This window comes from Mastigoproctus giganteus, chromosome 14 (assembly GCF_048544385.1).
Source record: "Mastigoproctus giganteus isolate SK-2022 chromosome 14, ASM4854438v1, whole genome shotgun sequence".
Classification (NCBI taxonomy): domain Eukaryota; kingdom Metazoa; phylum Arthropoda; class Arachnida; order Uropygi; family Thelyphonidae; genus Mastigoproctus; species Mastigoproctus giganteus.
In genome coordinates this window covers 67,991,302-68,004,482 of record NC_143588.1, presented here as the reverse complement: position 1 = coordinate 68,004,482, position 13,181 = coordinate 67,991,302, and the positions used below count along the sequence as shown (strand labels likewise).

The following is a 13,181-nucleotide window of genomic DNA, read 5'->3' as shown; positions in this document are numbered from 1 at the left end:
TTAGCCCCTTTAACTACATTTAATCTTTTTTTCCCCTGTATCATGCTGGCAACGACTCTGTACTTTGTGGCTTACTGCATGCTTTCATTGTTTCACAAATATTTTTCAAAAAAGAAAGACACCAGAGTTATGTTTGAAATGAAAGGTTTTCAAAATTCATTTTGGAAGAAGAGAGAGTGCACGTAATTCTCATTTGTTAATGCCAACATTAGTTGTACTGCTGCAGTGGATATTCTTTAGCAGTTTTCCGATTACTGTTTTCATCTTATTTAATAAAAATAAGGTTCTTTATTAGCTTAAATTATGTACATTCGTGATTCCTTACACAGATAACACAGAATCTACAAATAAATTGTCTCTGCAAGTGAACAAACTTGTATTTCGTTAACTAATTTTTTTTTTTATGAAAACCCCAAACACGAGAAGTATTAGAATCTATAGTACTTAGTACCATGCTTCGGTTGGAGGTTGCGAGGACGAAAGAAGATATTTGTTGACGTAGACTTGAACTTCTGTAGACTGTAATTTTCAGGAAATACATAAGAAGGAAGGTTGTTCCAGAAAACAGCAGTTGAATGACTAAACGAAGAAGATGAAAAGTTTGTTCTGTGAGTTTGAAGTTTGACAGTAAATGGACATTGGCTGGTGGCAGCACTTGTTCGGACTGAGGTGTATAAGGCCTTGAATGGGTTGAGCATGCTGAATTCTGATGGGATCCTTCCACTTGTTCAGATTACGAACCTAAGGGGGCATAAATTCAAATTAAGAAAAGACAGATGTAGAATAGATGTGCAGAAATTTGCCTTTAGCCAGCGGGTGGTTAATTGCTGGAACAAACTTCCATCTGTCATTGTGGAAGTTGATAGGTTGAATAAATTTAAGGACGAACTGGACAGGCATTTGGAGGGAATGGTGTGATTTTTTTTTTTTTTTTTTTTTGGCTGATGCGGCATAAGCTCATACACTTGCTTTCTTGCATCACATGCCACTACTACTACTGTTTTTAAGGAGAGAGCGGGAATTATAGAAGCCAATTCAGAAGAACAGTGCCCATGGAAGTATCTGTAGAAAAAGCATGCAGCAGAAACAGTACATCTATGAGACAGCGAGTGGAGAGACTCTGTTAGAGAGGAGTCATTAATTAACCTAACTGCCCTCTTCTGAATGGAATCTAGAGGCCTGAGAGAGGTTTTGGGGGCACCAATGTGGGAACAATATAGGGCAGATTTGCGATCTGTACAGAGTGAACAGCTGTTTGGAAGAAAAGTAATGCTAAAAGCGAAAGAGAAAACCAAGTTTTTTAGATGCAGAGGAACAATTTAATGTGCTTGTGCCAAGAGAGATTAGAAGTCAGAGTAATCCCCAAAAGAGATATATCATTTTGCCTAGAAATTGGAAGGTCACCAAAGATAAGCATAGGAGCAGAAGAATCCTTTTTGCGAGATATAAGACAAGACTGAGTTTTAGAAGGATTGAAATTAACTAAGTTGTCTTGTCCCACTGGAGAGCCGACCGGGCTAGACAGATAGGTAAAGTGCCTGCCTGGCAACCCAGAGGGCACGGATTCGATTCCCACCTCGGGCTTGGATCACAGTAAATGCAAAAACTTTGGGAGGTGCATTATGGCCATAGAAGCTGATGTGCCAACAACTAACAAGGAGAACCCACTGGAGAATTAACTGGAGATTGGCATTTAAGGAATTGGTAGCGGATATTCGAGAAGTTGAAGCTGATTTAGTAGGGCAAGGTTTCTCAAAATGGAAAGTGGAATGCAATGTGCTATAATTGGCAAAACTATGGATAGGATTTCCAGTAAATGGAAGAAGTTCATTAATATAAAAGAGGAAAAGAGTGGGGGAAAGAACTGAACCTTGGGGGACATCGGCATTAGTGGAGAAGTTAGAAGACAGAGAGCCATCTACCATCAGCCTTAGTGAGCGATCAGAGAGAAAACTGGATAACCAATTACTAAAATCAGTTGGCAAACCATAAGATGGAAGCTTGTTTAGAAGACCTTTATGCCAAACACGATCGAAAGCCTTTGAGATGTCAAGAGCAACTGCTTGTGTTTCACCGAACTTCTCCATTGAATTTGTCCATAAATGGGTAATAAAGCCAGAATATCACCAGTGGATTGACGTTGATGGAATCTGTACTGGCAATCGTTGATCGGATGGAAGGTTTCTAGGTAGTTTAAAGGCTCCTCTGTAGCAAGGTGAGCAGGAGCAGCAGTGCATAGCACATGCTTCTTGATTAGACCGAGGTTCGAGCCCATGACCACCAAATACGGAGAATGCGAAAAGGTTAGGGAATGACCACCACATATCCCCAGAGCAATATGGCCTTAGTTGCTAATGGTCCTAAAAACCAAATAACAACAGCAACGTAGGTAGTTTAAGAGTTGGCGGTTGATTGATTTCTCCATTACTTTAGAAAGAGTAGAAATAATTGCAATGAGATGATAATTGGATGGGAGGGATTTGTCACCCTTTTTAGGAATGGCTGGATACGAGCAAATTTCAAAGCAGAAGAAAAAACACCTTTGGAATAAGAAAGTGAAAAAAGGCTGCAAAGAAAAGGAGTACGTTCAGGACCATAGATTTTGAGAACAAGTGGAGAAATATCCTAAGGACCTGGAGCTTTCTTAGCATCAGGATTCGTCAAAATCCTTCTGACATCCTTTTGACTGAAGACCACAGGAGGCATTGAATGGAGCATGGTGGGAGGTGTTTTACCAAGATCATTACATACATGAGTTGGAAGAAAAATGGTATGCTAGCAGGTCAGCATTATCCATGGCTGAAGTGACAACAGAACCATCTAGTTTTGACAGAGGTGGGAGCAGAGATGGGCAAAAGTTGCAGCCAATAGCTTTGGCAAGAGACCAGAATGCTCGGCTACCATTAGGGCAAGAAGCAAGTTTTCTGCTCTGTTCAAAATCTAGTTTGGACTGATTAATACTTTCTTTACAATTGTTGCGAGCTTTGGTGTAGGCAGAAAATGAAACTGAAGAATTGGAAACAAGCCAATTATGATATTCAACGTTCTTCCCTTGAACAGCCTTAGCACATTCTCTTCGTGCAGTGACTACTGCTTGAATGAGTAAACCAGAAATTTTCCCTCTCGCGAACTGATGAACAGTGCCGTCTACCGACTTACGGTGACGTTTCCGGTTATGGGTTCCTGTGCGATTCACATTCCTTTAGATGTTACCTACCTCCCCTAAACATTTGTACCAATATTTTTGAGACGCCCTGTGTTTGTGAAACGAACTAGGAAGTGTTTGGGAGGTTTAGGTCTTTTTGCAGATAAGCTTACTCTATTAGTTTGATAATTCATGGTGTATTCAATAGTAAGAAAAAGTGGGGAGGGGATATGCTGTATGAAGTAATGAAATTTTTGGGTATGGCGTACACATGGTAAGAATATACCCAGATCCTTGACATAACGTGGCCTCGACAATGCCCCCCACATAAACTACTCGGACTCCCTCCAGTCACTATCTGGCAGAGTAGAGGTAGCAAGATTATACACTAGCTCAGGGGTGGCCAACGAGTCGATCGCGGATTTAATTTCAATCGATCACAACGAATTTTAAATATACAGTCATCCCTCGATTTGTGCACCTTGTGCAATGAAATTTTTGAGATGGTAGATCGCGGCACATTTTGAAGGAAAAAAGTAGATTGCATCACAAATTAAGTTGGCCACGCCTGCACTAGCTGATCCGGAAGCCTCCTAAAGAGTTACCAATAGGTTTAGTCCAGTGTACTAACTAGTGGCCAGCCTACGAACACCATTTTAGAACTGTACCCTCGAAATGTAAGGAAGATTGTATCTCCCTGTGATGTTCATCATAACCTCATAAGTCATCAGTCGTACTGCATGATGGAAGAGATGGTGAAGGGTTGACCGGAACTTAGCTCTGGAGATTAAACATGGGTTCCACCACTTCAAGCCTCCAATAAGCAAAGTGGTGGTATTGCACCGGTTGATGAGAATCATCTACCACCTAGTATTGCCTGGTAACATAGAAAGGCGGCATTCTTCCATGTGGTGTGGTCACTCACAGTGTGCTTGTACATGGAGGTTATACCCAGGATTATTAACAGTCCCACCATCGTGAAGGTGCAGACAGAGGATTTGGCTGTCACAGAACATCCGGACTTTGCCGTGATTGGGTCCACTTGACTTGAATGTCATCCAAATATCAGTTCCATTAGCGTTTTAGACTCCCAGGTAGCAAGTACAGCTTGTCTGGCATATCTGAGAGAATGTCTGTGAAAACCTCAAGGACCATAACCAATAACCTATGAAACAGTACTAAAATAGAAGTAATATTTACAATAAATGTAAGGTTCAGAACTGAGCTTTCTGATTCTTCTCATCATTACACAGTTCATCTCAGTTCAGAAACATTTCTTTTCCAATTTTAATACAACACTTTTATTTTAATTCTTTGCTGGAGTAGTCTTTTAATGGCATGTTGTACAAGGGAGGTCTCCTTTCCACCTCACAAATAAACTCCTGTGTGTCAAACATTCTCTTCCACAAAGTATAATAAACAAACCAATTAAGGGCAACCACCCTATGCACGGGGAGAATGTTTCCTCAGTCTATGCAAACGCCAAGGCATATGCACTTGTAACGCGTCCGAAGGTGTTGGCAGGCATTTCATGCACCGTTCGAAGTGCTCATGTAGTTTGTATGCCTTTACTCTCTGCTTCCTGTAAAACTGAGCATTGGAAGGCATCGCTGACGCAACGCTTTAAGCACTCATCTAGTATAGCCCTAAGTGTTTAAGTGTCTCCTTAGAAAGTGCTGTACAACAATCTAGAATCATCAAAATGTTCCTTTTTTCTGAAGCCATTCTGCTGTCCACTTTTGATAACCAAGCCTGAAAAATTTTGACTGTAAGCCAAGCACTTCTATTGCCCTCATAATCACAGGGAAGTTGGGTAACTTCTTTAAAACATCTTGGCTTGGAAAACTTACTGATCACAAGTAGGCATAGTTTTGTACTGCCATCTGAATTGCAGAAATAAAGAACAGTTAGTCTTTGTTTACTTAATTTTCCACCATGACAAGACTCTCCTCGAACAGCAAATGTTTTGTTTGGGAGCAAATTATAAAATAAACCTGTCTCGTCAAGATTAAAAATATCCTTTGCCTCTATTTTTCAGGAATGGACCATACAGAATACAACAACTCTGTAGCCTTTTCTTTGTCGACTAATCCGGACTCACTGCAAACATTTTGTGAAACCAGTTATTCCTGTCTTTAAATATTTGGAGCCAGCCACTGCTGCATTTGAAGTCCATGTTGCTGAGCTAGATAATTTGACTTTTCTTGCAAAATCAGACCCAATATTGACAAATTAGATGCATACATTTGTTAGTACCACTCGAAAAGTTTTGTTTCAAGCTTCTCATGTTTTCCACCATGAATTCATTTCCTGTTTTTTATCGCTGCTCCAGTGTCATGTACTTCTTCAAGTTTTGTTTGGTTTTTCAGTATAGTAGTTAAAGTAGATAAAGGGATGTTGTATTCCTTTGCAATGTCTGATTTCCTAAGTTCCATCCTATCAACCTCTTATATAATTTTCAGGCTTAATTACATATGTTTACATTTTGTCGCTATAACACTGCTAGATGAGATGTAATATAAACAAACTTTAAATTAATTTAAACACACAAGTTCAAAAAAGATATCAGCTCATTTAAAATAGCACAAAAAATAAGATTATACTATAGCAAAAGACTCTTTGAACTGGCATAACAATTGCAACCAATCTTAATCCTGTGGAGCATGAGGTAGTGCATGTTAGCAACTTAGAAAAAACTATTTTTATTCTTTTGTTAATTTAACAGCTATCCTTCGCAGTGATGTTTTTTCAGAATGCACTTACGTTTTAGCTACTATAAACTGGTTTTGTTTACACAAAAGTAAATTCTAACAAGTCAATCCATCCTTTCGGAAGCAGGGAACCAGGTAGCCAGAGGCAATAACCATGCCAAGATTTGTATTAAATATACAAATATAATATTGGTGTGTAGATACACCATAGACAACTCTTAAGAAACTACAAAGTAGTTGTTGTAGGCATCATTTGCTCTTTCTCATATTGTGCTCTGCCTTCATGACGAGTTGCCATGATATTGCACTACTTTGAATAAGTAACGCTTCACTAATAGAGAAGACTATTGTTACTTATTCTCAGTGAGTACCACCACCCAGACATGTTTCAAAGCTATTGGCCTATCATCAGTGGGTGGGCAGGTACCCTGGTATTTCAGACATGACGACCCAGTTGTGAAGATAATCACACAATATGAGAGATGCCAAAATCATACAATATGAGAGATGCCAATATGCCTACAACAACTACTTTGTAGTTTCTTAAGAGTTGTCTATGGTTTATCTACACACCGATATTATATAGATATTAAACTCTTAATGTATTATGCCTTGTGCATTTAGTTATTTTAAATATTGTCATATACACCTTTTGGCATCTCTCATATTGTGTGATTATCTTCACAACTGGATCGTCACGTCTGCAATACCAGGGTACGTGCCCACCCACTGATGATAGGCCAATAGCCTTGAAACATGTCTGGGTGGTGGTACTCACTGAGAATAAGTAACAATAGTCTTCTCTATTAGTGAAGCGTTACTTATTCGAGGTAGTGCAGTATCATGGCAATTCGTCGTGAAGGCAGAGCACAATATGAGAAAGAGCATATGATGCCTACAACAACTACTTTGTAGTTTCTTAAGAGTTGTCTATGGTGTATCTACACACCGATATTATATAGATATTAAACTCTTAATGTATTATGCCCTGTGCATTTAGTTATTTTAAATATACAAAATAATAATATTTATTTCTCACAGGGTGAAAACGAACTTTGTAATACATATTAACAAAAATTTTGTAATAAACGAATATATATTTACATATAAAAGCCTGTCCTTTCACGGGAGAATGGCATGTGCTTCATATAAACAAGTATTTTGTATAAACCGAGTTTGTATTAATGAAATTTTACTGTATTACTATAAATATTCCTAATTAATACTAGTCAGATTGCCCTCATTACATGCCATGTGCCACTACAGCATACTCCAATAATATATAACCCCTTTTGCCATTCTGTCATGAATGTCTGTGCTGCAAAACCATCTCAAGAACAGAATGCATACTTGAACCTGCATCATGATTTCTAGTGTATTCTTCAGTGGTCTTAATTGGCAAACTTCCAACTCATACATTTACATTATCTATTGTATAGTATCTTACATATGATTTCACGTGACTACCAATTGGTTAAACACAGCAACATAATTCTGAAAAACAGCAAGTCAGTCACATTTTCAGTTGCTGCTGCTGTACTATAATTTATTTATGATGTGGAAAAGTGTTGATATTCAAAATTTTGTTTTTGCAGAATTTTTACGCAAAGTGAAAAATATTTGTGTTTTTTTGTGGGAATTGACAATATTGCATTCAGTATCATGAACAAGAATAGCCAGGTGTATATTCCCCTTTGTTTATTTTTAAGTGAGACTGCCCTATATTGTAATTCATGATTACATTTAACTTGTCACCACTTAAACTTATTTTTTTTGCTCTTTTTGACTGAAAAAAAATCAGTCTGAGAGATAAATGTGAATGCTACCCATCGGTGACAAAATTGAAGAAAGGTGTTAAACGGTACCAGTTTTTCAACCAAATATGGATTAGGGAAATGAACAATTTTGGACATTTAAACAGAATGAGGAATCAGAATTAATTACCTGTCAAATATATTATCTGAAACTGAGCAATCCTCATTTAATTAATTGATGCCCCACTATATTTATTAGTTTCTATTTCTAACCAACTTAAGCAGAAGTAAACACCTAATGAATAAATTAAAATGATACTTTAATGCTAATGATGTTGCTAAATTATGACAAAAGAAAACTCAAGACTACACAAGATTAAAATCAAAATAAACAGGCTTAAACACAATGTGAGAACTTTCAGCACTCCTTTCATTATCAACTCACTTTGCATAAATGACAGCATTATAAATCAAATACCATATGTGCAGATTGAGTAAACAAAAACTTTTTCAGATTGAGGCACAATCTTGAAGTCTGGGTACACTTCACCGTAATGTGAAAGATATTAGTTAACTTTATTAACTTGAAAGAAACTAAGTTTATTTATATAAATGTGCCTTTACTGGTTTATCACAATAACCATTTGAAATAGAAAAGATAATTATATATATTATTTATTATTATTTTTTTTAACACACACTAATTTTGAATGTTTTAGAAGCACTTGGACATAGAAATAAAATACTCCGTGGTATTCAAGCTCTGAAGAATCCACTCTGGCAACACAGCACCCTTGATAATGAGGATGCCTCAATACCAGAAGAATTTTATTGTCCTATTACCCATGAAATAATGAAAGATCCTGTTGTGATAGCAGGTAGGAGTATCAAGTTTTAGTTTATAAGCTTATTGTGTATACAATAATAACTAATAGGGGGCTTTGCTCGCCAAACCCCCGCACATGCTTTTGTACGTAAGATGTAGATGTATGACGGAGTAAGTCAAATCTTTTCTACGTAAAAGACACACCTGTCGAAACACACTGATCTAATCAGGTGTTGACCTGTGTAATTATTTATCTGTGCATCTGTAGTGACATAATTGCCCCGCCCACTTGTACCATGTGACCCACATCCCTCTTCTCCCGTTGGCTACCCCACCATGACATTCTCAAGGTGAAATAAATATCACTATGTAATTATTTACCTGCATTTACATAGGTCACTTAGGAAAAGGCCTTTTGCTTTGGGTTCCATAATATAATGCATGAGGAATATTGTTGCATCCAAAAGAGCAGAACTAAAATATTTATAATCATACCTCTACTATATTGGGACAATGGGTCCTTTCATCAGCTGACAGTAATATACAAAAAAAGTGCCGACTGGGCTAGCCGGGTGGGTAAAGTGCCTGCCTGCCAATCCCAAATGTCGTGGGTTCGAATCCCGCCTCAGGCTGGATCAGAGTAATCCAAAAACCTTGGGAGGTGCATTATGGCCACAGAAGCCGATACGCCAACAACTAACTAAAAAACAAAAAAAAAAAAAAAAAAAAATTTACAATAGAACATCAAATGATGACGGGCGTGGTCATGTATTAGACAGTGAAGCATGTGCACGAGGTTGGTGAACATTCTGGAGGCAGTTGTCTTGCAATGCGACAAACATTGGCAATTCGTCCCACATATGCACTCTGCATTGTCAACAGCTAGTGTCTAATTCTGCCCAGTAATCCATTTGTGTTCCTTCCATTTAACGTTCACCAACCTTGTCCACATGCTTCACTGTCTAATGTATGACCATGCCCGACATCATTTGATGTTCCATTGTAAAATTTTTTTGTATATTAATGTCAGCTGATAAAGGGACCCATCATTCTGATATAGTAGAGGTATGACTATAAATAGTTTAGTATTTTGTATATATTTGTATAGTGTTGTATTGTATAATGTTTGTATTGTAAAATTTGTATAATAATGACATTATACTGATATACTAATATTATAACAGATTGCTGATCAAAATCTAATCAGGAAATGACCTATGTAATTATTTACCTGTGCATTTGTAGTGATGTAATAGCCCTGCCTCTCTTCTCCCATTGGCTCAAATAAATATCACTAGGAGGAATTTTTTTTTTTTTTTTTTATGTATAATAGCTAATAATAATGCTTACTGTGTATTTAACTTACAGAAAAATAGATATTTGTCTTCATTTGGTCTTTGTTTAGCATGACAGATAAAATTTGTTAAAATATATGGCAGAAGGGATTACTAATGCTCAAAATAATTAAGAAATTTTGGATTAAATGGTTAATTCAGAATTTAAATGGTTAAGATTTGTGGGCCACATATAAAATTAAGAGCAATGTAAAAGAATGTTAAGCATATTATGTGCCACTTAAAATATGCATTGCTGTTGTCTCCACTGCCAATATTAAAATCTTTGAAGTTGGTTATGTAGAGGAGGTGTCACATTGCCTTGTGAAAGGAGTGGTAGACAGTGTAGGTTCTGATTTTGAGCCCTGGGATGACTCAGACGAGACAGCATGATGAATGCTGTATTAATTAGGCAGAATATCAGTGATAAGGAATTTTTATAAAATTGTTTTTTCCTGAGTGTAAACTAATAGTGAAATAGTCACTATTAGCCTTTTCACTTTATGAACTGTTGAAAAAAATACTGTTTTTGGCATACTCAAAGATTGCTGTAGTACTTACACTATGTTACACATTTCATCTTCCAATCTGAAAGTGGAGATTCACAAACTAACCAGAGAAATTCCTGTGATCAGAGCATAAACAGAAAATTTATTTATTTATAAATTCAACCTTATAAATTCCATTAGGCTGATTTTGAAATACATCAGGTTACACATATTACATACTAGTGATATACAGTTAATGTACTCATCAGTTTTACAGAGCCTATCAATAAATATACAGAATGGAAAGATGAGGAAAAACCTAAATAAGTAATGCAATAAACAGAATAATTTTCAGTGAAAGCAGTAATGTATTGGTATTTGCTGGACCATCAGATGCATTTTTTTCCCCCTAAAAAGTGTTGCCTAAAATTCTCCAACATTTTGTGATCTCAACATATACTGGAAGCATGCAGTTTTTTTTTTTTTTTTTTTTAAATCAGACTGTATATTGCAGCGGTAGCTTATGAATATACCCTTAGATGGCATGCAGTACACTTTCAGTGTTGTGTGGCACACTCCAGGAAAAGGTTAGCAACCCCTGGTTATTGCTTAGCATATTCAAGTGAAGCCTTACATGTCTCACTAGAACTTGTCCTTTATTTCCACAAAAAAAAAAAAAAAAAAAACGAAAGAAAGAAAGAAAATATAATTCTACTTTGTTGAAATCTTTTTCTAGAAAGGTTTACAGGAATTACCACATAGAATTACCAAATACAAACTACCACTCCCTTGCCCTGCCATATACGTATGCAGCAGTCAACACTATGATCAGCCTGAATTTGTGGTATTAGTACAGGCACTCCCCGGCTTATGTAATACTTGACTTATGGAAATTCGATTTATGCAAGTTTTTGCCGGTCCGTTCAAACTTTAAAAAATCTTGGAAACATATTTTGCATCCCATAGGAATAAATGGAGGTATTGTGAAAATATCATAATGTGAACCCAATAACACATTGTTTTTTTTTTTTTTTTTTTTGTTTTTGGTAATTCATTCCAAGACCTCGGGAAGTCGAAATTTTCACTATATAACTAAGCTATTTATCTCTCTAAAAGGTTATTTTTATAATGGAAATTGCACTACACTTTCATCGTTATCATATGTTCCGTTATAAGAATCAATTTTGAACACCTTTGTGATATTTTTCTAAAACACATTTCTGGAGGTCATTACCATCAAACAATAAAAACAATTTGCACTTTCCAGTTTATTAAGCATTTCTGTTAGTGCAATCATAAACAGGTAGTAAACTTGATCTTATTGCATTTGCGGTAAAACCGATAACTGGATTTTTACATTACGGTATTATGAGTTCCCCTTCACTGAAATCTTCGTTCATATAAAAAACATAAATAAATTTTCAGAATCTTCTCCTATTTACTTATTACAATGGTGAAGGGAAAGGGACCAATGGAAATTGCAAGTTCTAGGAAACAAAACAAAATTAATTTAGAAATGAAGATGATTAATTAAGAAGTGCGAAGTAGGACAAAGTTTGTCATCTATTGCACGGAATTATGCCTTGCTGCTTCAACAGTGAATACTATTTTAAGGGACAGTGCACATATAAAAGAACGTTAAAGGATCAACACATTTAAGATCAACAGTAATCACAAAACAGCATTCAGGTGTTATATCAAAGATGGAAAAGCTATTAATAATATGGATGGAAAATCAGATTCAGAAGTGAGTGCCCCTGAGTCTAACTGCCATTCAAACTTTGTGATGTGTTGGGAAAAAACCCTTCTAACTCTCCACAGCCCTCAACTTCCGCAGCAGCATGTTTATCAGCTGGAAAGTTAATTCTGGCAGCGATGCTCGAAAGGTAAAACTTGCTGACATTATTCCAGCAAGTTTTACCTTTTGATATTATGTAATTTTGTACGCTTTTGTAATTTTTCCTGCACATGAGATAAAAAAAAATTGAATAAATAATTCTATTTACATATTCATCGAACATTTCTTTTTTTGCTTCCATAAAATTCAGTGTGCATAGTTGCGAGTGTTGCATAAGCATTTAGAGAAATTCCGACTTATGTAAAATTCAATTTACATAAGTGTTCTGTGGAACGCAACCCTTACGTAAGTTATGGAGTGGCTGTAATCATTTGATTGACCTTTTCAGTGACCTTTGAGAATCAGTATTCCTTTTATAAGTGAAGTAGTCATCACTGGAAAACAAAAAAACATTTTAAAAATTGCTTATATTTTTATGTTTTGTAAATTATGGTAATTTTGTTATAGATTTGTAGTCCTGATGAAATGGATACAAGGCAGAGGAGGTTTTCATTATACACTAATTGGAGGTATTAAATTATGCCAAAGAAACAAAGCAGCTGAAAGACATTTTGGTTGTCCTCAAACTGAGAAATTCTTATGTTTCCCGTGAATTTATATTATAAATATATGCAATAAATTTTTTTTCCCCAAAATTCTCCTTCTAAAATCTGGGTAATCTGGGTGTCCTGCAAGTATGGTAATTTAGAATATCCATATCTTTGATATCTTTTCATATAATATTTTTTAAAAAGTATATGTTCTTAACTTAAATTTAGCTCTAATGTATTTAAAATTTACATAAAATAAATATAATAAAACATATGCCATGGCTTTAAAAGTATTCTTTTAATTATAAAAACAGTTTATTTTCAGACTTATCAAAACAGACGTTTGGATTTTTTTTTTGCTTGATATATTATTTTTATTTTATTTTTTTTTTATGTAAACCCCAAACACGAGAGGTATTAGAACCTATAGTACTTAGTACCGTGCTTGGTTTGGAGGTTGAGAAGACGAAAGAAGATATTTGTTGACATTGCACTTGAACTTCTGCAGATTGTAATTTTCAGGAAATACGTATGA

At 35.9% G+C, this 13,181-nt stretch overlaps 1 protein-coding gene across 2 annotated transcripts in view; it reads left to right on the top strand.

Annotated features, from left to right (window-relative positions):
* Positions 1–13,181, top strand: part of LOC150075197 (WD repeat, SAM and U-box domain-containing protein 1-like) — a 157,289-nt gene that overhangs the window by 136,569 nt on the left and 7,539 nt on the right. For both annotated transcript variants that reach the window (XM_090388648.1, XM_090388647.1), the window contains exon 10: positions 8,330–8,488. In XM_090388648.1, the coding sequence (XP_090244774.1) occupies positions 8,330–8,488 (159 nt within the window). The remainder of the gene's footprint in view (positions 1–8,329; positions 8,489–13,181) is intronic.